General features: G+C 42.0%; 1 protein-coding gene across 1 annotated transcript; it reads right to left on the bottom strand.

The window, feature by feature from the left end:
- Positions 1–3,328: 3,328 nt before the first annotated feature.
- LOC133920535 (predicted GPI-anchored protein 58) lies at positions 3,329–5,033 on the bottom strand. Its single transcript, XM_062365149.1, has one exon. The coding sequence runs from the start codon at positions 4,816–4,818 to the stop codon at positions 4,048–4,050; it is 771 nt and encodes a 256-aa protein (XP_062221133.1). The 5' UTR covers positions 4,819–5,033; the 3' UTR covers positions 3,329–4,047.
- Positions 5,034–27,986: the final 22,953 nt, after the last annotated feature.

Genomic DNA, 27,986 nt, shown 5'->3' with positions numbered 1-27,986 from the left:
AGATGACAGGCTGCCGAAAGGAAAACAATCGACCACGTGAAACAGAATCCAACAGAAACGAAATGCTGGGGCCTTGATATTATTGTGCCCAATCCAATTCCAACGTAATTTACTCTTTTACGGTAGCTTCTGTTAAATTGTTGCAGGAAGCTACGACTGGGATGGAGCCGGGAGCCATGGCATTTCCATCACCGGAAACTGTCTCGGCGCTTCTCGTTTCCGCATTACTTGGGATGAAACGACAGCAGAAACGCGTCACCGGGCTTATTATGCAGCAGGACAGGGGCACTGTGCAGGCGCTCGAGGACAGGACGGACCCGAATGAATGCAATAGTCCTGTCCTGGATACGGGGTGGGCCTCCAAAATCCGAATGCGTCGCGCCCATGGCAGGTCGCGCTCGGCTGACTCCATCTGAAGAACGCTATCGCGAGTTGGTCGCCGACGAGCCCGGATCCAGCGAAGCGTCCGTCTCGTCGCATGGATGGACAGGACCACGGTGCAGAAAGGCCGGCCGCGCGGCGTAGGCAAGTCGCATCAGGAGATGGGGAAACCTGGAGATGGCCAACCGGATGATGCGTGCGAGACACGTGATGCGCGCCACGATTCCGAAGCCGGCGGCGGCATCCAAATTCAGCAAGGCTGACTCGTCTTTCAATATTCAATTTACCATTGACACTATCAACCAATGACGCTTCGGGCTTCGAAAGGACCCGTCAGTGACACGGAGCGTGGCCTCGGTTACCGGGATGGGACTGCCGTACCGTAGGCACTGGCTGTTTGGCTGGCCGAATCGTTGGTGACCACAAACATGTACATGCAAACAACTGGTGAGACAAGGTTTTTTTTTTTGAAAGGCACTGGGGAGCCAAGTTAATCCTGTCGCTGCTTGACAATGCAAAATCAACTATTGCTGCTATGTGTAGCCAGCGCCAAAGCACGCCTGCACTACTAGTACCGTGTCGGTCGCTCAGCTCCTGGGGCGGAAGCACGAGCAGCTTCATGGACCATGGCCAAGTGTACGTCAGTTTCATCCTCACCTAGTACTACAAGCGAACCGGCTCTACCGTCGCAGGCACCTACTGCTTGACAAGCTAAGATAGAGGCTACTCCAGAGCCGATTGATCGTAATGTTCTCCTCATACAAAACGTGCACCGCGTCGTCGTGCCTTTGGTGGGCTACGAGCTACCGCTGGTCTATCGGCTGGTCTCGGCGCTTCCGTTTTGTTTCAGGGCATGTGCTTGACGTCGATCTTTGATTGCGTCGCGGCCGACCGCGACCGGAGTGCCGATCGAGGGGCAGGGTACCCCAGTCCGTGCGGTCGGTCGCAGCACATTTGCCGCATGGCGTTGCCGTAATAGCTTGCCACCCCCTCCGATCGGTTAAGCCAAGCTCCAATTCCTGACCACTCCCACTAGTGTTTGCTTGCCGAACGTGCTAGCGAAAGCCACAAGAATTTCGATTCTGCTCACGCGCCAGTGTAACACGCAGGCAGGTTCTGGTTCCGCCGGAAACGAGCGCGTTCGGGTAAGGAGGCGTCTGGAATTATGGACGAACCGCAGCGACGGAGCGTGACGGGGCACCGCGCCTCACGCCGTCAATGCACAATCATTTATCGCTCCTCCTTGTTCCCGGCCCTTGCGAGTAAATAAGTGGTACAACTCCGATGAATTCCAGGCTTGAAGGCATATCTTGACTTGACATCCCCGTTCCCAAATTCGAAATTGTACTTTGAGCCTATTCCCGATAAAAAATAGAGATAATTCCGTGTATAACATTGAAAAACTTTGAGATCCTCAATTTGTCATTAAAAAAGTTAATATCCCTCATGTGGCACTATTTAAAATTTTAAAATAGTGGCATGTGAGGAGAAGAAAAGTTACTATCCCTCATGTGCACACCGTTATGATGCAGTGCTATATAGGAGAAGAAAATTTTAATGTAGTGGCATATGAGGGATGAAAACTTGTTTAAGTAACAAAAGATAGGTTTTGATAACTTTCTATAGCATGCAAGAAATTGTCACAAAAATGAGTCGTGCTTTGAGTTTTTTTTTTTTTTTTTGACTGAAGCTCGTATCTGGAGCCGGTGACCGAAGTTAGGGTACGCTCCTTTTACTATAGTCACTCTGTTTGGCAATATAAGTTCAAAGCTGTGATGCGCATGGAACAAGAGTCACAAAGTCTAATGAAGAGTACTCCACGTCTTTAAAGTAGGAGTTCAGATGAAAATATAGCAATAACTACAATATCGTTTTCCACAATGAACTTGTACTTCGAAACGGCAACTCCCGAGTAATAGATCTCATATTGTGAAGCACAGGGAGTAACGCAGCGTTGCACCCTGTAGACATAGAGGCCTTTTTGTCGGTTTCATTACAAAATAATCTTCTAAAGTTTATTAAGAATATACAACAACACTAATTGTTCATCAAACTGCTTCCAATCAGTCGTACGTCCTAGTCGACTCCTTTTCCTTTTGCCTTACATTTTTCTCATTCTCACACATTAGGACACGGCCAATTCTCCACATGAGCTCACTCACTGGTTTTCATGGCGCTATGATCACGAAACGCCAAACCCAACGTGCCTTTGCTTGTGCTAGAGTCGCAGCATGCCGAGCACACGGCGGGGACAAGCCTGTACCATCAAGCTCAAGAATTACTGGAGTACAAATGGAAGATGATAGATCAAGTTGAAAGTTGAAGAGTTGAAAATAGGGAATTTGAGTTAAAATTCTTCTTTACCCTTAGTTGGAAACGTAAATTTCCAGACAAAACTTCATGGTTAGAGTTGATGAGTTGATCCTTTGTTTTTTTTTAAAAAAATGGTGTTGAAAACTCGAATTTTCAAGATGGATTTGAATTGAAAGGTAGTAAAAAAGAGTTGAAAAGTTATATTTGTTGTTATGATAGCATTATGTAATGATGACCTAGAGGATGAAGTATAAGTTGCGGTTACCAACAGTGGGAGGGTGAAGACATGAAGAAGTGATTAACAACCGCTAGTTAGTTCGATTTGTTCCTACGAGTGACATTTTAACTTCACGAATGTCACTTGGCTTGAACCAGGCACGATACACTGTTGCAGCAGAGAGATTTCATTTTCACCGGTTCCACTCACGATCAGTGTCAAAACCAAACACCATCTATGTCTGTGAGAAAGAACATGAGAGGATACGCTGCAATTACCGTTCTTACAACGCGAAAAGTAGTAGTACTAGGCTACTAGCACCATGAGACAATCCACGCTGCACTAGGTGAGCAATGGATCCCTACGAGCCAATGGAAAAAAGAAAAGAAGCAGAGCAGCAATCAGTTTCCTTATCCCCACAATAGTATAGCGGCCAAATAATGGCCGATAGCCTGATGGCGATAGCTCCCTCCATCTACCCTCGAAAGGCACAGAAACAATGTACAGAAAAAAAAAATAGCTCCAGGACCGCAGAGAGTAATATTGGATAATCCAAGTACTACAAATCAACAGCACCAGGACCCATCCGGCTGATCAACAGAACGAATCATTGAAGCAATGCCTGCAATTGGGACAAGTGGCCGACCCATTCTCCTCTGTAAATTCATAACTAGTTAAACAACGAGCGATCCGGGCAAGAGAACACCGATCATCCATCGATGGAACGCAACGCAACCATCCGAAACGAACGCTGCATTGACCCGAGAGAAGAGAAATCCACATGATCGATCATAGGAGAGAACAGCCGTCTAATTACATCGCAGAAGGAGGCAACTTCCCTCCCTATCCACGGATGAAGGCAAGCAGAGCTTTTCACAGAGGTTTCATCCATGGCAGACATGACCTGAATTCTCACCAGACACAAGGTGATGCTGTTGTTGATGTTCCAGTCGCATATACCAAACACCAACACCATTACCATCGTCACTGATCATACGACAGGAGCTACCGCTTGGCAAGTTTCCATTTCCACAGGGGAGGAAGGAAACCACTAGCGCTTCTTATAACTGGTTTCCCCAAAAGAACCCTAGAGAGACCCGGCAATTACAGGAATGCCCCTCGGTCTTGTCTTCCTTCTAGGTGGCGTTCTCCACGGCCGGACTCCAAATCCCCCACAGGCGCAGGCCAAGCATCCCGCCCATCACGTCCGCCCACCCGCGCTTCCTCTCTTTCTCGGCCTCCTCCGCCGCCTCGGCCTCCGGGGAAGGTTCTGGTGCCTTGTCCTTCTCTTCGGGGATGTACGCCGCGGGAGCTGGGGGTGGCGGGGGTGGGCAAGAAGGCGGGAGTGGGGCGGAGAGCTCCTGGACTTGCTCCACCTGGGGCTCCGGAGACTTGGGGCGTATAAGCATCGGCGGCTGCGGCGAAGGGGGACGCGGGGGAGTAGTAACAAGCCTGCTGCGCTTGCCCTTGTCGCGGCGCTTGGAGGAGGGCGGGGTGGCGGACGACTCGGTGGCGGCGAGATGCTCCTCGAAGGCCTGTAGCGCGTCGAGGATGAGGTCGCGGTGGGGGGAGGAGTCCCACCGCGACCAGTAGCTGCCGTAGCACTGGAAGCACCCGCACCCGAGGGTCGGCGGGTGCGCGCGGCGGGGGGCGCCGCCGCGCGCCGGCGCTGGCGGCGGCTGCTCCGAAGGCAGCACCCCGGCGGCGGCTTTGCCGCCCTCGCCCTGGAGGGGCCGGGTCACGAGGTACGCCAGCACCTCCTGGTCCTCCGGGCCGAGCGCGGTGGCAATGAAGAGGATGGCGGCCGGGAGGAGATGGAACGCCGCGGCGATGGGGTCGTCGCCCCAGCCGCCGGCGCCGGAGGGCGACGGGTGGATCTTGCCGCCCTTGGGGCACAGCGTCCTCATGGCCGCCGCTCTTCGGCTTCGGGGATTAGGGTTTAAGCCCCCCTCGGCCTCCTCGTCGCGGGTGGTGGGCTGTTAGGGTTTGGCGTTGGGGACGATGGGGAGAAGCGGAGGGGACGGAGAAGATGGTGGGGGTTGTGGGGTGGTGGGCTTCGGGAGGAGCGCTTATAGAGGCGAGGTGCACAGGCACAGTCCCTTCCCTGCTCCACGGCTCCTTTTGCTTTTGCGCTCAACCTTTTTTTTGGCGCTCTCTCGAGATGGTCCTCCATGTTTTCATGTTTCCTGCCACAGGTCACGCATTTGTTGCAGGTTCCGGAGCATGAGATGTGGTGTCAGAAACAGAATGGTTGTATTTATTTGCTTTTACATAGGCTTATTTGTAGGCGTAATGCCATTTCCAGTGTGATTGTTGTTCGGTACACCAAAAATCGAACGTGCAGGCTCATGTTTTTCTTCCAGCACATGAGTTGTCGTGCCAGTAAGACGACCATTGGTAGAAAATAACCGAATGCAATGTCTCTTGTGGCGTGGTTGTTGCGGGCTCACGTTATCTTTCTAGCCTCGACTGTAGTTGAACAGAGTGTATGAGTTGGTGCGACAGAAGGATGAACGTTCGCAGAATCGTAGCCCAGTTGAGAAAACAGATTTAAATATGTCTTGATATATATATATGAGGGATAATTGATAAGGTTATCGATTTATTTTGTTAAGTTTGGATTGTTTGGATTTGGTTTGAGTATTTTGATTATAGATTAATTAGAGTTAGAGATGGAGAAATGTGTTTGCTTGTCTCATGGTGTGCAGGCAACGGATATAACTTGGTGGTTGATGATGGATGATCGGAGCAAGTGAGTGCTTGGTATTGGACGATTGAGGAGACAGGGTGAAGTCAAGGTTAATCCTAACTGTATATGTAGAGGTCAAGTAAAATATTAAACGGATGATAAAGACAGCGTGTTGACAAAATCAATCGAAAGGGATGTTAGTGCAAGTGACAAGGGGTCCAAGGGATTGTGAGCAAAAGAGACTTGCCGGTGGTCAAATCGCAAGACAGAGTACACGTGTTGATATTAAAGTGCTAGCTTAAGGTGTAAGTAAGTAGCGAGTCACGCTTTGAGATGCGTGTAGAGGGTTTGACGGTTGAGCCACAAAATCGTGAGAGGTTTAGAGGAGTATGTGACACTATCATGAAGCTTGCATCGAGACGAAGTTAAATCGTGAATGCGTCATGGTCGTTCGATGGATGAAGCAATAAATAGATCAAAATACCCTCGGTGGTAGGTAAGAGTATATTACAAGAGAGAAGTATTATGCTAATAAGCTAGGAAACTTCGGGGTTAAGTTTCATAGGCCTATGAGTAGAGGGGTAGGGCTATGAGAGAGTTTGAACCAGCCACTTTAGTCCCTTTACCACCCATTTGTGAGCTTATTGATAGGATTTTAGAGAGAGAAAGATGAATGTTTATCATATGTAATATGTGAGAGTTTTTGAGAGAAAAATCCTTGTAATCCGTCTAAAATAGGGCCGATCCTTTTGAGTAATAAAGTTTATATTTTTGCATATGCTTGAATTCCCCTCCTTTTAGTCTCTTTCTATTAGTTCCTTTGCAAATTTGCAAGTTTTTCTTTTTCGATTGTGATTTTCTTTTTCTTTTTGAGCTAAAGTTTTTCCACCTTTATAAAATGATTCTTTTTGTTGCTAGAGACATAAAATACGTATACAATAGTATAAATTTGGGTCTCGCATTCTCTTGTCTCTAAGTCATCAATTTAGAGAGTTTCTTCACCCGGTGACCATCTTCTTTGTTTTTGAGTTTTTCTTTGCAAGTTGCTTGCCTTTGTGGCGATGACTCATGGATCAGTGCTCTATGGAACCTAAGGTTCATATTTCATCCATGAGAGCCATGGCTTCTTCAAGTTTTGTTTCTTTCCCTTGTTTCTCTCTATTTGCTTCACCGGTCACCCTTGATTGATAAGGTTGTCGATTTGGTTTGTTGAGTTTTGGATTGCTTGAGCTTAATTTGAGCATTTTGATTATGGACTAATTGAAGTTGGAGTTAGAGAAATGTGTTTGCTTATCTCATTGTGTGCAAGTAACGGATGCAACTTGGCGGTCAACGACGGGTGATCGAGGCTAAGTGGGTGATTGGTGCCAGACGATCAAGGAAGCCAGGCGAAGTCAAGGGTGATACTAGCTGTACACGTAAAAGTCAAGCAAAGCATGAAACAGATGATAAAGATGATGTGTTGACAAAGTCAAGTGAAAGAGATACCGGTGCAAGTGACAAGACAGCTCGAGGGATTAGGAGCGAGAGAGACTTACCGGCAGTCAGGATCGCAAGATAGAGTACACGTGTCAACATTAGAGCGCTTGCTTAATGTGTAAGCAAGTGGCGAGTCATGCTTTGAGAAGCATGTAGAGGGTTTGACGATTGTGCCTTAAAACCGTGGGAGGTTTAGAGACTTATGTGGCACTATCGCAAAGCTTGCGTCAAGGCGAAGCTAAGTCGTAAAGGTGCCGCGGTCGTTCGATGGACAAAGCAAGAAATAGACTAAAATATCCTCGATAGTAGGTATGAATGTACTACAAGATAGAGGGTATTTTGGTAACAAGCTAGGAAACTTAATGGTCAAATTTTCTAGGCCTATAAATAGAGGGATATAGCGAGTTTGAACTGGCCACTTGAGCCTCTTGTACCACCCATTTAAGAGTCTAATGCTAGGGTTTTAGAGGAGAGAAAGATGAGTGCTTAGTCTATATAATAGGTGAGAGTTTTTACGAGAAAAAATCCTTACAATTTGCATAAAATAGGGCTGATCTCTTTGAGTAACGAAGTTTTCGTTTTTGCATATGCTTGAATTCCCTTCCTTCTAGTCTCTCTCTATTGGCTCCCTTGCAAATTAGCAAGTTTTTCTTTTCAATTGTGATTTTCTTTTCTTTTTGAGCTGCAGTTTTTCCACCTTTGTGAAGTGATTCTTCTTGTTGCTAAGGGCATAAAATGCGCGTACAATAGTACAAATTTGGGTCTCACATTCTCTTTCCTCTAAGTCATCAACTTGGAGAATTTCTTCATCCGGTGATCATCTTCTTTGTTTTTGAGTTTTTCTTTGCAAGTTGCTTGCCTTTGTGACGATGACTCATGGATCAGTGCTCTATGGAACCTAAGGTTCATATTTCATCCACGAGAGCCATGGCTTCTTCAAGTTTTGTTTCTTTCCCTTGTTTCTCTCTATTTGCTTCCGCTTGTGCGTTTTGAGGAGCGTTGATTGAAAAAGGAGTAGGTCATCTATTTCGCAAGAAACTTGTAAGACGATGTCGCCTATCTCGGTCCTACTCCAGTAAAATGTCCATAACATATAAGTTGTCTCGCTAGAAACTGAATTATCTGTGTGGACTCACATAAATCCCCTCGATTCATTGCCCCCTTATTCTTGGGTTGCAAGGGCGCCACCAATGCATGGGTTATATACTTGTATTGTCATAAATTGGACAATTATATCTTGTTCTCTCCTCATATAATCATGGTTGTTGTTATAGTAGTTTTACATAGTATGTGTTGTTCTACACTCACACTCATACTATGTCTTCCTTAAAGCCTTCAAGTGTGTGAGTTGTGTTGCCAGGAATCAAATGTTGTAGGCTCATGTTAATCTTCCAGCCTCGAACGTAGTTGTTTTGTGTGATGAGTTGTTCTAGAAATATGGTTGTTAGCAAAATACAACCAATTATTAGTATCGCTTCTAGTATAAGTTCTCTCGCTAGAAATTGAATGATTATGTCAAATCACATAAAAACCCCATGGTCCTCATAATTCCTTCTCCTCGGGCTACAACGACACCCCTAGAAATATGATATGTGGTAAAATGTGAATGCCCAACTACCATCATTAGTTGCAACAACAAAAAAGACACTTATAGATCATGAATTGTGGTAGAAAGTATGACCATTTGCACGTATTGATCATTCTTTTTCCAGTCACGACTGCAACGTCACATGTAACAATAGTGGAACTAGAAATCGATGAACCTATGCACCTTACTAGAAATCATTTGGTTCCTATTCAATGGAAAGGCCTTTCCATGAAAATTCGCTACTCTCATGCCAAGGATTTTAAGAATTGTGTTGTGCTGCTCCTTAATCAAACCTATGGTTGTTCCAAAATATTGATTTATGATGAATCAATGTGGCATTTAATGCCATTGCAAGTGTCCTAAGTTTTTATGACGAGGATGTTAGATACGATATTGCAGTTTGATGCCGGGGCATTGGAGAAAACGACCAGTGTTGCCAATTTTAGAAAGGCCCTTCCTAAAATCATAGGGCCCTGAGCGGAGCAGAGCAATAGTGCATATCAGCAATGGGTACCTGTGCACCTGTTCGCACAGAACATCCCACGCGCAAGACTAAACCGTAATTGTCCAGTCATGCAACCGTATCACCGGGGAGGCAATCTTAGCCATTTGTTTCATGCGCTCGTGGTCCCATTCCATTCTTTAGCCTGTGAGCACAGGTAGCAGCCATGGACACCTGCTGGTGGCTTATGGCCGTGGGGGTTCACCTTGGTCCTAGGGTTTCAAAGACACTAGCAAGGCGTGGGCCACAACATGGCGTCAGTCTCAGGTGCTCTGTGGCCCGGGTAGTTAATATTTTGCGAGCTCTTCTTCACCTGAGCTCATTGGAGCATAGGCCCACGTCGGTTGCATGCTAAGGTGGGGTCTGGTTGTCAGTGGTGTGCCGTGATTGAGGTGTTGGCATCGTTGTCAATCTTAGGTGGTACAGTGGTGTTGCGCATAAGCAACACAATAGTTGGGCTCGTGCTCTAGTGATAAGACTGCCCCTCGTTTTCTGTGGCGAGGAAGCCGATTTTGAGGGGCTTTTTGGGTAAACACCGCAGAAGTAGGGAAGGAGATACTAGCAGTAGGCGGCAGTAGTAGTGTAGCACTGTTCCAAGCTCCTCCAGCCAATGAGATATAGAAGAGCACTATTGTGTTGTTCTTTGCTATGCCATAGTAGAATTTTTAGATTTTAGTCATTTTAGAAAACCTTTTCTACATCTGGACCTATGGAAAATAATGTAAAAAATAGATCCTTTTTACGGCGTTATGACTATTGATGACATTGTTAAATAGTATGGTGTCATGACAATTGGTGTTGTGGTAGCTACCACGTATGATCTTACAAGTTCAACATAAAAAATTATATGTGACAGCTATCACGACACCAATTGTCGTGGCGTCGTGCTATTCAACTACAACGTCAATGTCATGGTGCAGTGTAAAGGGTCCATTTTTATAAATTATTTTTGCAATGGTCCAATTTGTAGAATATGTTTTTTTAAAAGAGTCAAAATGTAAAAAAAAAATCCACTTATGCCATACCTGCAGGCCTGCATGACTCATTTACGGTTGTACTAGTTTGCTAGAGCGGTGAACTTCTGCTGTGCCTACTTTTGCATGAATGCTGGCATTGAATTAAAAGGGAAATTGTAATTTCTCCATCCTAAGATACCAAGTCTATATATTAAATTACGTGCTAAGTTTTAAATAGCATGCCTAATTGCAAGATTTTGAAGTAACTATAGCCAAATTTTAATGAACTGTTTCAACAAGCATCAAATAGATGGGACACATTGCATATGATTTATCTCATATTTAAGGAACTAGAGAAAGCTGCAAAGTATGTTTTAAAAGACTTCTAATACAAAGCAACTCATGGCTGAGTCTTTTAAGGTTCGGATTTCTCAATTATATCCTTAGACATAATTTATATCCTGCCCCACATTCTTGAAGTGGACAAGTTTTTGTTTATTTCTATACTTAGACTTCTACTAGCTTGTACTTATTTTGTTTCCTCACAAGATGCAGCACGTTGGCACTTTACCTAATCATGTATATTTACTACTGGCATGTCACCATGCCTAGCTAGATTATCCTGCACGTTAGCGCAAGCTAACGGTCCTTCTTTTCTACCTTCGCCTTCTGATGACAGGTTTGGTCAGCCGTTGGTAGTTTGGGTATTTGAAATATAAGAAGTTAGAACTCTCAAGGAAGCGTTTATTACAATTTTACAGGCTTAGCTTGAAGACTTTTTTGCAGAACCTGACACCTTTTGTGCTAAAGTCGTAAAAGCTACTTAAAATATCTCACAACACCTCACTCTCTAGAACCTCTAATTAACAAACCTATCCAAATAAAAGTTAGACGTCATCTGATTATTTTTTCTTTATTATTTTTTTGGAAAATTACAGAGACACTTTTTTGGGTTTTGCTATAAACACCTTTTATCTAGTTTCTTGTTAGTCTCCCTTGTAAGTATTATGTGGTTGCAAATATCTCCTACCACCGGATTCGGCTTTGACCGTGCTACGTGGCACACACGTTGCTTCCACCCTGACTAAGCTCATCCAAATTTGATGTTTATGCTGTTGGATTTTTCATGTTTGAATGATTACCATGTCTGATTAGATGGATGAATCGTGATTTTAGTTTTAGGTTCACCTAAGAATTAGACAATAGGGGATTACGATATTCCTTTTACCCCCACGAGCCGAACACAAAACACGTTGGAGCCCACATGTGCATCACATAGGATGGTAAAATCACATGGGACGGTAAAAGCCAGATCGGCAAAAATAAAAAAATAGATAATATATATCGTTGTATTTACTAAAATAGATAATAGATTGGCGTATTTGCAAAATCTGAAAATCCGATTATAAAACTAAAAAAAAAAACTGACCTGACCATATTCAGCACCTGAGGAGGTGCCGAATACAGGTGAGTAGTGCGGTATTCGGCACCTCAGGTACCGAATATGGCATGCCTGCTTTCGGCGCACATGGTGTTATCCCTGCTTTCGGCGCCCCGTCTAATCGGTCAAATCATATCAGTTTTTGTCTCTCCACTCTTTGCTATAAAATGAGGGCAGCTGATGCGCATGCATGAGGGCAGCTGCAACGCGAAGCAGAAGCGCGAGAGGAGAGCAGAAGCGCAAAGGAGGAGAGGAGAGGAGAAGCAGCGTGAGGTGAGAAGTAGCAACAGTATGAGGAGAGGAGAATCAGTCCGAGACGAAGATGAGCAGTAGTATGAGATACAATAAGTACTTAAATTATGTTTTTAATTAGTACTTGCAGCAATAATAGTAATTAGAGTTTTTAACCCGGTAATTACATTTGTTCAATTATTTGCTTTGTTTGATTATATGAATCTGATTATTTGCTTAGGTAGTGTAATAGAATTAGCGTGAATTTGTATAATAGTAATTAGCATGTTGTTGTGTAATAGTAATTATTTGTTTAGGTTAGTAGATTGTATAATAGTAATTAGCGTAAAATTGGTTAGTCAAAAAGACTCGGGGCACCTCAGCTCAGCTCACTCAGCGCAAAGAAATATATGAATAGGTTAATAGTGCAGTGTAAATTTATAATAGATTGAATATTTGCTCAACGTAGCTTTCATGTTAATTAAATAATATTTTAATTAAATATTGAATATTAATTATTTCATTTTTATTTAATAATGATGATTTAATTAGCATTATTAATTACTTACATATTTAGCATGTGTATTATGCAAACATATAAGTAGTAATTTTATTAGATATACCTTTGTTTACCATATACGATATGACTTTCCATATTTATTATGGAGAACGTCCCGTAGTTTTACACGGGAGGCTTGTAACAATTCAGAACTGCCAGCACATATAGAGTTTGGTTGAGATACCTAATGACCTAGATGACCTAAAATCATATGTTATGAGCCTTTTACGTGTAAACCAGCAATCCATACTATTGTCCTAGAGGGTATGCGGCCACGGGTTGTTCCAAACGGTCCGGTCGTTGTCCATACATTATTCGAGATGAGAAGAAACAACGCATGGGCTTTGTACTCATGCAAGGCATTGGAGAACTTTGATATGGGGGTGTACGTAAACATAGTGGCACGACCGGTGCATGGTGATGCAGTGAGTACCGTGGAAGAATCAGGCTAGCAGGTGATGCATGAAGAGGATGGAGGGTATGTCGGGGAGGGTAGTTCTGGTAGAGATGGAGCTAGAGTGGACTATTCTGATGTAGATGCAGGATGCATGGATGATGAAGCCGGTGGTATCGAGGATGAAGAAGATGCTGACAATAATGACCCGGTGCCAGCAATCCAGTACTTTTGTGGTGCTGGCTTGCTAGATTGTGCCGTCGTTGAGTATAACACCTTATCTAACTGGGGATATCAGAATAGGGACATTCAGGTCGAGCAACAATTTCTTAACAGGAGGAAAGTCGTCCACATTATTAGCAACTATGCTATAATGACAAGAAGGGACCACAAATGCGCCCAGTCTAACCCTATAGAGTATGAGGTCAGGTGTTTCAAATACCCGATTTGTCCTTACTTTGTACGGGCACATAAGCCTAAATATGAGAACTATTTTGTGATTAGTAGACACACCCCACATACATGCAGCAAAGAGGCTATTAGGAAAGTGAGTCACGCCGTTGATGCGAGGTTCATAGCCCAACTCCTCATCACCCTTGTTGGCACGAACATTTGTTTATCACCAAAATCTATTATGGAGGAGGTGTAGACTAAGACTGGTATACTGATCAATTACCACACTGCGTGGCGAGCGAAGCAGAAGGCGTTGAAGATGCTATTTGGAAGCTTCGAGGAGTCTTACAACTATGATCCAAGGCTACTGCAGAAGATTTCCATGACGAATCTAGGGACTCAATGGGCGATAACGGATGAGCCGATCAAGCTAAAGGATGGGTCATACAGCACCACTAATCGATACCTCATTAGGTTATTCTGATCCTTTGGACAATGCATCAAAGCTTTCAGACATTGCAGGCCGGTTCTATGCGTGGATGCTACATTTCTGAGCGACAAGTACCATGGTACCCTTATGACAGCGATGGCAGCGGATGCAAATAATCGGATCATTCCTCTCGCCTTTGCAATAGTTTAGAGTGAGAATAATGATAGCTGGTTGTGGTTTCTCACTTTGTTGAGGACACATGTTGTGGGCAATAGGGAACGAGTTTGCATCATCTCTGACTGCAACAAGGGCCTTCTGCATGCGTTGGACGTGCTGCATGATAGCACAAACTACTCCATTGTATGGCCTAATGTGAAGAGAAGGTAGTGCATGCGCCACTTGGGAGCGAACCTGTATATAAGGTACCACAGCAAGTCTCTTGTAAAGAGATTCAAATGTTTGTGTCTGCAGAACTAGCAAGCGAAGTTCAAGGAGATATGGAGAGAGTTAAATGAGACAACTCGCAAGATGATGATAGATCAACAAGAACAGGAAGACCATCTGCGAACGCAAATGGTTGGGGGATAAACTATCGTTAGCCGTTCACATGCTATGTTTAGCCAGTGGATAGTGGGGAAGACGGTGGAGTGTTGGACCTAATCCATTACACTCATGGTGCCATATTAGCACTTAGAATTTAAATTACATATTGAACCCTGTCTTATGTAAATAGGCCTTCTAAAATCTTTTTATCCCATGTTAGGTACACCATCATGACAACGAACATAGCGAAGGCGTTCAACAATGTCCTAAAGGGAGTACGGGGCCTCCGTTGTGTCCCATCATTGAGCCCGCATTCTATAGAATGGCGGACTACTTTCGAGACCGTGGTAATACTGCTATGAATTGCAGCACGCGGTTCACACCTAAGGTGGAGGCAATCTTATCCATAAGGAGGAACAAGGCACACTTTCATCGGACGAGGATCTATGATATAATCAACAATGACTTTGAGGTCATGTGCCACCGTAGGTATACTTCAGGGTATAGCGCAGGGGACACCGTGTAGCAATGTCAACTTGGGCCTCATGAGGCGAGGTGCACATGCAATAAGCCAAAACAGCATCATATACCGTGCTCGCATGTCTTAGACGCTTGCAGGGACATAGACGGTAATGACAGATCACAGTACGTAGTACCGTACTTCACGATAGATGCACTGAGGAGCACATGGCTTCCAAAGATGCGGCCCTTCAACAACGGAAGCAGCTACAAAGTGATCGAGGGGTCTACGTGGGTACCTTATCCCCAAGCACGACGCACAGATCCTGGAAGACCTGTTGTTGACGGCCTACGCAAGTGCAAACTTTGCGAACAACCTAGCCATGACAAGAGGACATGCCTGACCCGACAGTAAACTATCATGCATTATCAAACTGTAGTGTTTTAGAGTTGTTGCATTTTATTGAACCATGAAGCTTGTTTTTCACCTATTTATTGAATCATGAAGCTTGTAACATATTTTAATTTGTTATTCACATACTTATTGAACCATGAATAGTGTAGTATATTCTTTTTTGTTATTCACATACGTATTGAACCATGAAGCTTGTAATATATTCATATTTATTGTTCACCTACTTATTGAACCATGTAGCTTGAAATAGTTATCATGGCTCATGCTAGTCTTCCCAAGCTTCTTTAGCAACGGTACAACAAAAACCATAGAGGACGAATGATTTTCACAGAGTAGCAGGTACCACGAATATATGTGCTTTTTAATTGCTAAAATAATTTGCTACTAACGTAGTACATGTATTGGATATATTTTACAGTTGCTTCTGTTGGGAGCCCAGAGTGTCCACATGATTAAGGAGTTAGACCCTCGATTCCACGATCCACTTGCACGGGCAGGCTTACTACCTTTCGCTCTCATGATGGTCGGAGCTCCCATGGCGGGTAGTGGTAGGACACCTCTCCCGCCAATTGAGGAACCACTGCTCACAGGTCTCGTCAACTGGTGGCATCTGAGACGCACACGTTCCACTTTCCTTTTAGCAAGATGACCATAACATTGAGGCATGTGGCCATGCTAACTGACTTGCCAATCAGGGGCACCCCGTTAGTAGTTTCGCGACCAGCAAAGGAACAGTGTAAAGGTTACGTTGAGGATAGGTAATTATTTTTTATATACTGCAATTCAAATATTGTAGAGCTATTCAAGCTTCATTGATCATCTACATCTTGTAGGTTTGGTGTGCCATATGACAAGAAGGATGTTGGCCTCTCCATGTTCTGGATTCATGGGCTGCCACAGTTCGGTCCATACCCACCGGATGCAGATGAGGCTACAATTATGTAGTATTACGAGGTGTACTTATACATCATGCTGGGAGGTATCATGTTCTGCAACACTTCAGACGATTATGTACTTTCTCATATTGTATGGTTAGCGGGTCAGCTCGCGTTACGTCCTTACGAGCCGACATCTTACAGTTGAGGATCTGCTGTGCTGGCTGCCACCTACAGAGGATTGTGTGATGCAACCCAGCGATCAATAAAGAAAGGATCTGTAACATGTTGCTTACACCTCTTACAACTATGGAGCTGGGAGTACCTCCCGGTTTGTTGGCATTGTGTGCTCAAGAGCTACTACCCAGTCCCCATCTCATATGGCATTAGATGACATGAGGCCTACGATGTGGTATCGGTGGATGCATGCTAGGCTGAGATGGAGTCTGTAACAAGACCATGGTAGCTACTCCTGTGTGATCAGTGATTTGGACGTCCTTAGTGAAGATCTCGTGGAGTGGGATCCATGGCGTATGGCACAAGTGGCTGAAATTGTGACTTTTAGGCTCATCGCATCGCGTTGTTGGTGTGACTCAGGCTTATCGATGACTAGATGTTTCTTGTTGTACATGAACAACGTGGAAGTATATTCTTCTGAGCGTGTACAGAGGCAGTTCGGGTACTGACAGGTGGTGCCAGTACCTCCCCCACGAGATGCCGGTCGGGCGCACGAGTAAGTGTGTTATTGTAGGTAGCATTAGTGCTCAATATGATCAATATTAATATATTATAACTGTGTATGTCACATATAGGATGAGCGCACAGGGGGCCGAAAGCATGCGGGACTGGGCATCCATGAATGCCGAGCACATACAGAGGTGGACGAAGTCAACTGTTGTGGATGTCATTGTTCCTGCTAGACAATACGACGATGACACCTACTGGGAGTACCTTTCGTGGTACCATTCATGCACGCGTGCCACCTTACTCAACGGACTTGCGGAACCGGGCCCCAGACCATTCCCCGAGAATCGTGCCCGCCTTCTTCATGTTGTGGTAGGTGATGTGGTACTTATAACGATTTCAATTGGTTAAACCTCCATATTACTAACATGTCCCTCATCTCATACAGACTGAAGAGGTGTACACGATGCATATGTAGGCGGAGCAAGCTTGTGAGGAACCAAGTGGGTCATCAACGCGGAGGGGTCGAAACCCTCTCCAGGAGTACATGAGGACGAGAGGGTCTCGCTTCCTGTTCGCTATACGTGGTCTAGGTGGTTGTGACCCATGTTGGAGGGGGTCTGACGTACCAGCAATGAACCCGTTCGCTCACAGTGGCGAGAGGCACCTTCAGCTTCGGAACATCATGTGTCACATTTTGGTGCTAAGTTCGAGGAGTGCACGCAGGCGCCTGAGCCCGAGCAATGTACACTGAGTTCATAGGCCCCCCAGTGGACACAACCTCCTCATACTACGATGACACCTCCGCCTGTAGTTTCGATGCATCATGAGGACATCATTGACTGTATGCAGCAGACGCCTAGCTGTAGGGGTACACATGATTTTGACTAGGCTGCTGCAATGCAGGCCATAAACTTCACCGATCTCCTCAGCGGACAGTACCCCAATTTCCCGATGCACCTGGGGATTCATAGTGGTACCAGCAGGCCAAGCCTTCGGGACACCGGTCTCCATCGGAGCATGTTCTAGGGGCGTCGACACTTCCGTATGAGGATCCGTCATCATGGTACATGCAGGGCCGAGTTAGTGGGTCTGGATACATGTTCGGTGGGGTCACATAGGGTAGGACGATGATGAAGACGGTCAAAGGGACATGAGGTAGGGGCCAGCACATGCCACTGGGATGAGGGCGACACACCCGCCAGACGCTTACACTCCTGGGACTATGTGCATCATCGTCGTTGTCGTTGAGGAGGCAGTGCTGTTGTTCGGCATACTTGTAATTCTTTATGACACATGTATTATTCACTATAATGTAATAGTCAGCCATATTATGTCTCATTCATTGTTGTTGTTATTGTAATTACTTTTAATTTATCTAATGTTTGTTAAATAATTTTGGCACATAACTTTAATTTATCTAATATTTGTAATAACCACACGAGAGAGCTTTAAGCATTAAAAAACAACACCTCTATCGTGAGACACCCTTTAGACATGAAGTGACGGCACGACTCAGCTTTAACCATGAAATGACAACACCTTGTTGTGAGTTAGTCTTAAGATAGGAAGTGACCAAACGACGTAACTTTAACTATGAAATAACAACACCTCTGTCGTGAGTCATGTAATAGACACGAAGTGACTACACGACTTAGCTTTCATATGAATCCATGCCTTCATGCAGAGGCAACAATAACTCATGCTGAACTTTTGCATAATGAAATGACCACACCAAGCAACAGCTTTTGCAGGAATCTCTGCAAAGCATCAGTGCCAGAACTTTTCCGCTTTCATAGGGAATCTTGTGCTCCAGCCCCCAATCACCATAAATAAACCCACCCTCATCCATGGATAGACCAGTCCATCCTTAGCTCTCTCAACTGCAATATCTTACTCAGCTCCACTAAGCCCACCTAAGAAACATTGGGGGATTTTCATCCCCCAGGGGGTCGAACCGCTGATGTGCTTGTGACAACCCTTGTAGGCTTCACGAGTCCTAGGACATCACCTATACATATTGTCTAGGCTTCTTCATATGTGCTAACTACCAGTACGACAAGACTCGACATGGATCGTACGAGTACCCACCGGTATAGCGACATACATCACTCATGTGCACTTTTCCTATGATTTCATGCACTATCTTACTAATCTGTCATCTTCTTTGATTTGTCTAGTCTCCTCCACCTCTATGTGACTTCATGGAATGGCTAGATATGGAGCAAAGTGACGACTAGAAGCAGTGGGTTCAAATGAGCATGAGGTGGAGGAGGGAAGCATACGAACGCTGAGAGTGCGAGCAACAATAGGAGGAACTCGGCTTAAGCGTCAGGAGAAGGAGTGCATGAGGAAGGCAATGGAGGAGTGCGCTGCGGCTGAAGCTAGCGAGGATGAGAGGGAAAGGAAGCGGGAGAGGGCCTATCATGCTAAGGCTTTGGGCCTCGATGCTTTGAGGAATGGCAAATATCCCAGGTGTACTCAGTAGAGACCATCTTTTGTAACCCGGTCTATTTTTATTCCCTAAGGCATGTTAGGTTTAGCAGCGGCACGCTATTAAGTTAGTCGTTAGGCGTACCGTATATGCCAATATTTGTTGTCGTCATCTCTTTATGGTTATTGTTCATTCACGCACCGACGAAAAATCTCATATCAAATGTAAGGTTTATCAGCGTATGTAATCTCTATGTTGGGTTATATGGTAATTGTTCTTCACAACTATTAATGTTCGATAAATTAGAATTTGTATCCTCCCAACGTTACTTCACTACAAAATTACCCTATAGAATTCTTTCTAATAAGGTTTAATATTAATATGAAATGATAAAAATACATATAAATAGAGCATTATAAAGGCTTAATATTAATACGAGAACCAAGGATTTGTGCATGTTAAATTATTTTTATTTAAATTGAATTAAGAAGTGATAAAAATGCATATAAATGGAGCATTACAAAGGAATTCACTTTTTCACCAAATAACATAGGGTTGAAAACATTTTTATAAATTAGTACATCACATGAGAAGAATATTAGTGAATTTTTCTAGATTTTTGAGGCATTAAATATTGCTAGAATTTATAATTTTGGCTTATTTGGAGATTTTTAATTAAATATTGGCTCAAGCTTTTTGGATCAAACCAATTAAAATGGGTTGCTAGTGATACTGGTTTCCTCATGAAAACGTTTAGAATTTTTGGACTAATTTTTTACTAAAAAATCATGAATTAAGCTTCAGCCTCTGGCGTGGCGCTGGCACAAGCCGTATTCGGAGGTGCCGAATACAGACGGACCAATCTTTTTTCGGTGTTTTAGGTCCTGAAATCGGATTTTTAGATTTTGAAGTACCAAATACAGGTGCTAGATTTGCAAATACGCCGGTCTGTTGTCTATTTTGTCAAATACACCCATATATGTTGTCTATTTTTCCATTTTTGCCAGCCAGATCCGGTGGCAAGATGGTATTTGCGACCACATAATACTTTGGTAGGGACCATCAAGAAATTAGATGTAGGTTTTTTTTTTATTTTTTTCCTCTCTCTTAAGTGAATTGCATAAAACTACAAGTATTATACAATTTGTAATATAAAACTACAAGTATTATAACTAGTACATAAAACTACAAGTATTGTGCACTAATTTCATATAAAACCTAATTTTAATTAGATTCACCGAAAAAATGATCTTATGTATCTCCAAAAATCTTAGAATTTTGTTTACATGTTCTATAATCCAAGCGCAACCTATTTTAATTAGATTCACTTAAAAATCCTATGTAAAATTTAAAATAAAATTTTCTAAAAAGACTACTTTTATAACTCCTAACAATTTTTAGCCCCAAAAAACATCCCAAAAATATGGAAAATTTACTATTATTCTTATTATATGATGGAATAATTTCTAAAATTATGTTCAGCCCTAAGTTATATGGTGAAAAAGTGAGTTTATTTGTAAGTGTAGATACAAAACCACCAAAGACACACAAATAAAAGATAAAGTATAGCTGAACAAGCTGGAATATACTTACAAAGAAACTCACTTTTTCACCATATAACCTAGGGATAGAAATAATTTTAGAAATTAGTCCATTATATAAGAAGAATATTAGTGAATTTTATCATATTTTTAGGATTTTATTTGAGACCCTAATAATTTTTAGGAGTTATAAAAGTAGCCTATTTGGAGAATTTTAGTTTAAATTATTCACATGATTTTTGGGTGAATACAGTTAAAATGGGTTGCACTCGGATTATAGAATATATAAAAAAAATTAATTTTTGGAGAATATAAGACTATTTTTGGATGAATCTAATTAAAATCAGTTTTTAAATTAGTGCATAATACTTGTATTTTTGTGTTACTAGTCATAATATTTATAGTTTTGTATTATAAATGATATAATACCTGTATTTTTGTGCACTCACTCTTTTTTTTTTTGTGAGGAGACATCTGGTTAGCTATGCTCACTGTCCATTGTTTCATGGTAATTTAATTTTATTATCTGCAGTTGGAATAAACTTTGAAACATTCAAAAAATAAACTTCGACACATCAGAGGCATTCATTTTCACATCGGGCTGCTATTCCATTTGAGGTCAGATTGCTCCCGGGACCTCCTTATCCTACCGGCATCATATTTTTATTCTACTGAAAACGCAAGTCCGGGCCCATCGATCCTTAAACCGATGGATCACGCTCGTCCAGCCTTTTGGATGCAGGAATATCTTAAAGGCCCTAAGTCAATTAGGTTTCGGAATCTCTCTCTGTTTTTATTTTCTCACTTTCGGCACATACCCTTCTTTTGTTGACAGCTATTCCCATCGTCGGAGAATATTAGATTCACTCTGGGACGGCAACGTAAACTATAGGCAAAGCTGCCGTGGTTGCAGCACTCGACTGGAAATGTAGATCGGATTTCCAACTGATACATCCATCCAAAATTCCAAATGGATCAGATTTTGATAGATGTTCAGTAACCTTAGTTTAATAATTAATAAAATATAGAATGCAGCACTTCGAGATGGGATGCTCGATCATCTGAGGATTCCTATCACCTCGATCCAATGAACACAGCTCCTTTTCCTGTGCGAATCCAATGGCCTATATGGCGAGTACAAATTGTGCTCTTTAGAGAACTAGCGGGTGACTTGCGCAATTACATGGCTAATATCATATCCAATTGTGCATGTACCGTTATACCATCATAGTTTTATCATAAATCTGTGCTCTATCTTATTATCTGTTCTTCATTCTACCATTACTATGCTTGCTCTTTGATAGACATAATTCGTACCTAGGTCTACCAAAACATCATTTTCATTTGTTCATGTTATCGTCGTCCCTTTGCTCTATTTCATATAAATTCTGCTTCGTAGGTACTTATTCTTATTTTCCTTTGTTATTCAAATCGAATAACTTTTGTTTGGGTTTGGAGGTTAGACTCCATCATCTATGAAGTCTGCAGATTGCATCTTTCCCTATCGCCATTCTAACATCATGACCTTGAGCTACACGGTTCAAGCCCAGTGCATCATAGCACGTACTCTCTTGTACCGTTTCTCTATAGTGTCCTGCTATGCAAATCAATGGCTTCATCGGTATTCCTTGTCACTGCCAGAGGTTGCGGTTCCACCATCAGCGATTTGCGGGCAATGTCTTGCTCAGTAGCATGACTAACACGTGACCTTGAGCTACACGGTTGAAGCTCAATGCAACGTAGCCCGTACTCTCTTGTACCGTTTCTCTACAGTGTCCAGCTTTGTAGATCAATGGCTTCATTTTCCTTCTTTGTCGCTGCCAGAGGTTGCGGTTCTACAATCAGCAATATGTGGTAACTGCATGACTGACACCATGACCTCAAGCTATTGGGTTCAAGCTGGTGCAACCACACCTGTATTCTCCCCTATCAATGATGTTGATGATCGTACGGGTCGATCAATCGATGGGCTTTTCTTTCTCGTTGCATCCGCCTCGGCCATTTACTATTGGATGAACAATCCAAGCTTGTCTCCCACTTCAACATCACTATGGTTTGTAAAACCCTTAGCATCAACGCACTACTGCACGACACCGCGTCCATCCCCTTTCATTGCATCCTAACTATGTCATCCAGGAGGGATAGAGAATATATCACATTTTTTATGTGATTGGGTGCTTGTGTTTTTTTTTTTTTTGCACAATCCGAATAGATTTATCATGCTCTTGTATCAGGTTAAATAGATTGGTCATCCTCTTATACAGAGACTTATCTTACACCACTTGGAGGTATGTTTCTATTTTCTTCTTTTTTCTATAACATTTTACATAAAAAGTTGAGTAAATTTCGTAAAACTACAGATACTTTGATAAAATTATTGCAAAACTACAGATTTAAGCACTATTTTCACAAAACTACAAATTTAGTGCTAATTTTATCATAAAAATACAGATACTTTGACAAAATTAACATAAAACTACAAATTTAAGCAATAATTTCACAAAACTACAGATTTAGTGCTGATTTTATCATAAAACTACAAATACTTTGGAAAAATTATTGTAAAACTACATATTTAAACAACAATTTTATAAAATGACAGACTTAGTGTCGATTTTATCGCAAAACTACATATTCTAGAGGAGTTGTTCTCAGACCCGTTACCATGATGATCGGGCCCCGCTTGCAGTCTCACAGCAGCTGCTAGCTTATGAAACAGACCATCCGGGAGCTCATGAAACTACATATACTTTGGCAAAATTATCGCATATTGTAAAATTACAAATTTAAGCAACAATTTCACAAAACTATAAATTTAACGCCGATTTTATCGTAGAACTATAGATTCTATTACAGACCTGTTAACCTAACGAATGGGCCCGCTTGCAATCACATGAGCTTCCGGACAGTCTGTTTCATGATCTGGCAGCTGATGTGAGACTGCAAGCGAGGCCCGGTCACCATGGTAACAGGGCAAAGAACAACTCCTCTAGAATCTATAGTTTTGAAATAAAATTGGTGCTAAATTTGTGGTTTTGTGAAATTGTTATTTGAATCTGTAGTTTTATGATAATTTTACCAAAGTATATATAATTTTGCAATTAAATCGACACTAAATCTGTAGTTTTGTGAAACTATTGCTTAAATATGCAGTTTTGCGATCATTTTGTCAAACTATCTGTTGTTTTGAGATAAAATTGGTACTAAATATGTAGTTTTGCGAAACTATTACTTAACTCTGTAGTTCTGCGATAATTTTATCAAAATATTTGTACTTTTGTGAAAGTTACTCTAAAAAGATCATTTGAATTACAATTACACTGTGCAACTACGCCTGCATCCTCCCTTACCTTTGATGTCGGTGATCGTCCAGGTCAATCAGTCGATGGGCTTCTCTCCCTCGTTCCATCTGCCTTGGTCATTAGCCATTGGATACGCAGTCCAAGCTCGTCTCCTGCTTCAACATCATTATGGTTTGTAACATCCTTAATGTCAACGCCCTCCTGTGCGATACCGCATCCATCCCCTTTAGCTGCAACCTGTCTATGGTCTATGTTATCCGGGAGAGAGAGATAATATACTACATTTTTTCTGTGAGCAGGTTCTTGTTTTTTTTTCCCCACAATTCTGAATAGATCGGTCATCTGGTTGTATCGAGCCAAATAGATTAGTCATTCTCTTATATAGGATCTTATCTTACACCTCTCATATTGGGTTATGTTTTTAATTTCTTCTTTTTTTAATAACATTTTACATAAAAAATCATTTGAATTGCAATTTTGATCTCTTAAATGCACACATGGTGCAACGAACTTATTAATGTATTAAATTATGTTGTTTTTTCCAGCACTTGGCTTTATTTTTTAATAATGACATATGTGGGTAATAGGGAAGTAGATATAGAGGTATTTTGGCTAATTTTTCATAATGATAACAGCAGGTAACTTATAAATAGATATAGGGATATTTATTTTTTTTCTTTGACTAACATTGTAATTTTTAGACCTTTAGAGCGAGAAATTACCCTAAACATTTCCTTCTCTTTCTAAGTTTCGAGCAACATAGATGGAACGAACATCGGCATAGATTTTAACCAGTGATCTCTTCCTTGATTGGTATTTCATACTAGTCCTCTTCAAATTACCTCGTCTATAAGAGGAGATGATGCAAGCAATCACACTTTGTAGCTTTACTGATGCAGAGCAAGACTATCTTAGCGCTCCAACTGTTCATTGTTCAACATACAGTACTCAACCTGCAATAGGGCAATCCATAATCAAATAATGCAACCAAATAAGTATGACCAGCACAACATCTTGTCATCTACCTACAACATTTCGTGGCACAATACCACAGATAAGATTTGCAAAAGACAAAAATACCTATTGTAGTGAAAATAACTCTATTAGATCATGATTGTAATTTTTAAATAATGACAACATAGACAATAGGACTAATATTTTGTCAAGTATATATTTTAGTAGGTCTTATGGATGCAATATATAAAGAAGCTACTACAATCAGGATAAAGTTTGATTAAATTGGAGAAGTCTAAAAAATATATACTCACTGGATGGTACGATGCTAATGTACGCACCGGAGCATTTTGTTCAGAGGCAATTTTGCCTCACTGGATGGTCTGATGTTCAAATGGGAAGAAGCACCGGAGCATTTTTAGACGAAGGAGGAGGAAGATGATCTCACCAGATGGTCTGGTGCACGAGTTGTATTTGCAGAAGTACTGCATCGAAGTATTTCCTGTAGAGAAGGTTGCAGCCAGTTGAAGAATGGAGATCAACTCATTGGACAGTCCGACGATCACAGAGATAGTTACACCGGAGCATTTACAGGAAAAAGAAGAGAAGGTTCAACTCACCGAGTGGTTCGATGTGAATCGAATGAACACCGGATAAATGCACCAGAGCATTTTACACATAAAGACTGCAAAGACTCGGATGGCTTCAGATAACTCATCGGAAGGTTCGATGTTGGATTTGAAGGGATGTTGGATAGTCCAGTGTTCACAATGGATTTTAGTGGATTCCAACAGCTACTTTCTGAGGATGTACTCACTGGATGATCCGGTGAGATTTTCTGAATCATTAGGTTAACAGCTAGTGTGTGAGTTTGAGGCTATAAATACCTCTCCACTCGGTCATTTGAAGGTGTGGCATGTGTTAGAGTATAGAGGAAGCTTATACACACTTGAGAAGATATCCAAGCCATCAAAGTGCTTAAAGTGATCATCCAAGACGATTAAGCATAAGATTAGAGAGTGTTCGGTGATTATAGGCCTATGGGGAGTTGTAGCTAGGTGCTGTAGTTTGAAGAAGGGATCAATGAGTGATCCTAACTTATACCAAGAGGTACACCAGCACCTTAGAGTCTTTGTGACTTGTCGGTAAGCTTGTTGACCCTCTGACTTAGTGTGGAGTGGCAGCAAGGCGATTGTACAGGGACGCAAAGATCCTTGTCTTTGTGGCTCAAGCTCTAAAGTGCTCACAACGGTAAGTGACTGAAAGAGATGCTAATGGTAAGATCTTACCTTAGTGGTTTGGTGGCTCATCCGGCTTGAGACCTTGCCTTGTTAGCTTGGTGGCCCAAGAGTCGTGACTGGGTGTTGACTAGGAGCATATCCTTGCTGGAGCTCCAATGTGGACTGGGTGGTGTTTATGTCATCGATACCACGGGATAAAAATCCCTTGTGCTGCATTTGTTCTTTTTACCTTATTACATTTCCGCATTTACATAGCTGCAATCTACCTTTGTGCATTTAATCTTATTAGAGTAGTTTGCTAGGATTGGCTATAAGCTACAAAACTCTTTTGAGCGGAAGAGTAGACACTAGATAAACCTAGAGCATATTTAGATATAATTTGATATAGATTTATCTTGTGAAGCTTTTAGTGCTAATTAGGTTTTAAGTGTCATAATTCACCCATTCTTAGAACATCATTGATCCCTCTACAAGTGGTATTAGAGCTGGGGCTTATATTTTTCACATGGACATGCCATTCAAGTAGCATTTGAGACCACATCTCATTTTGGTCGGTTAGACTTCACCGTCTACTAAGTTGTTACGTCTGAGGTTATGATAGATACCCATAGTGCTCTACTTTTTTATGACACAAATTTTTTCGTTGGAAAATTCTAATATCTTATTATTTGTAAATCAATGGTTGAGATGTTTAGAGAGTCACTAAGGAAAAGATGAGACCTTGCATCATCAACAAGGAGGAGCAATTAGATATATTGGCAAAGAGTATTCTTTTATCATCTTTAAATATTGATGCATTTAATCGTGTTTATTCTCTCACCACTGCATATGATATTTGGATTAGTCTTATTGAAATACATGAAGGCACAAATGATATGCGCAATGAGAAATATCATATGCTAGTTACTAAGCTCAATGACATCAAACAACTACCCCATGAAAATGTTAATGACATGTACTCGTATTTTTTTATTCTTATAAATGAGATCAATGGGTTAAGTTTGACGCAAATTGAAGATGATCAAGTGGTGAAAAAAAATACTTCAAGCTCTTCTTTCAAAGTACAAGTTGATAGTCTCCATCATCTACGATAATAACGATGTCAAGAGGATAACTGTAAGTCAAATGCTTGGCAAGATTACTACCCATAAGATGATCATGAGCATGGGGGTGGAAGCCTCTTCCTCATCCGATGCTAAAATCTTACTCTCACAAGCAAGCAAGCACCATGTTCACACATAAAGGCGAAGACGAGGAGGCAAGAGCAAGAGTCAAGCTCAAGCAAAAATGATGAAGATGAAGATGAAGAGAACGATGAAGATGAGAAAAACATCTCGAGCGATGAAGAGATGGATCCTGAAGTTGCCAAACTCATCTCTCAAGTGGAGAAGAACATCAAGAAGATTAATATCAAGATTGATCACCGAATCTCCATGAAAGACTTGGTCAAAATAATTGATCACATCAAGAAGGAGAAAAAGATCAAGAGCAAGAGTGAGATAAGGGGAAGAGCCAAAGCATTTGCAAGCATGAGAATATGGGTAAGTGAAGATGAAGATTCAAGTTCAAGTGATAAAAGCTTCACCACCCACTCCTTCAAAAGAAACTCTTTCTCAAGATTGTTATCATGCAAGTCGTCATCTCACAAGTGTCTTATAGCGATGTAAATGATGATGAATCCGATGAGGATTCCCCATCTAAAGAAAAAACTCCTTTATTTGTCAATAAGCAACAAAGGACTCTTAAGAAACAATCAAAAGAGCTTAACAAATTCAATACACTTAATGACATTCATGCTATCTTTATTTCTAATTATGAATAATTATTGAGCAAAATAAATTTTCTAAACAAAGAGCATAATAAGCTTAAGGCTAAATTTGAGTGCATTGAATCTCAAACTAAAATCTCTTTGAAGCAATCTACCTCTCTATTTAATTTCAATCCTAAGATAGATGCTTCTACTTC

The sequence above is a fragment of the Phragmites australis genome, chromosome 6, assembly GCF_958298935.1.
Source record: "Phragmites australis chromosome 6, lpPhrAust1.1, whole genome shotgun sequence".
In the NCBI taxonomy this organism is placed as follows: domain Eukaryota; kingdom Viridiplantae; phylum Streptophyta; class Magnoliopsida; order Poales; family Poaceae; genus Phragmites; species Phragmites australis.
The sequence above is the reverse complement of the archived record's forward strand: the minus strand, read 5'-3'. Positions and strand labels throughout refer to the sequence as shown.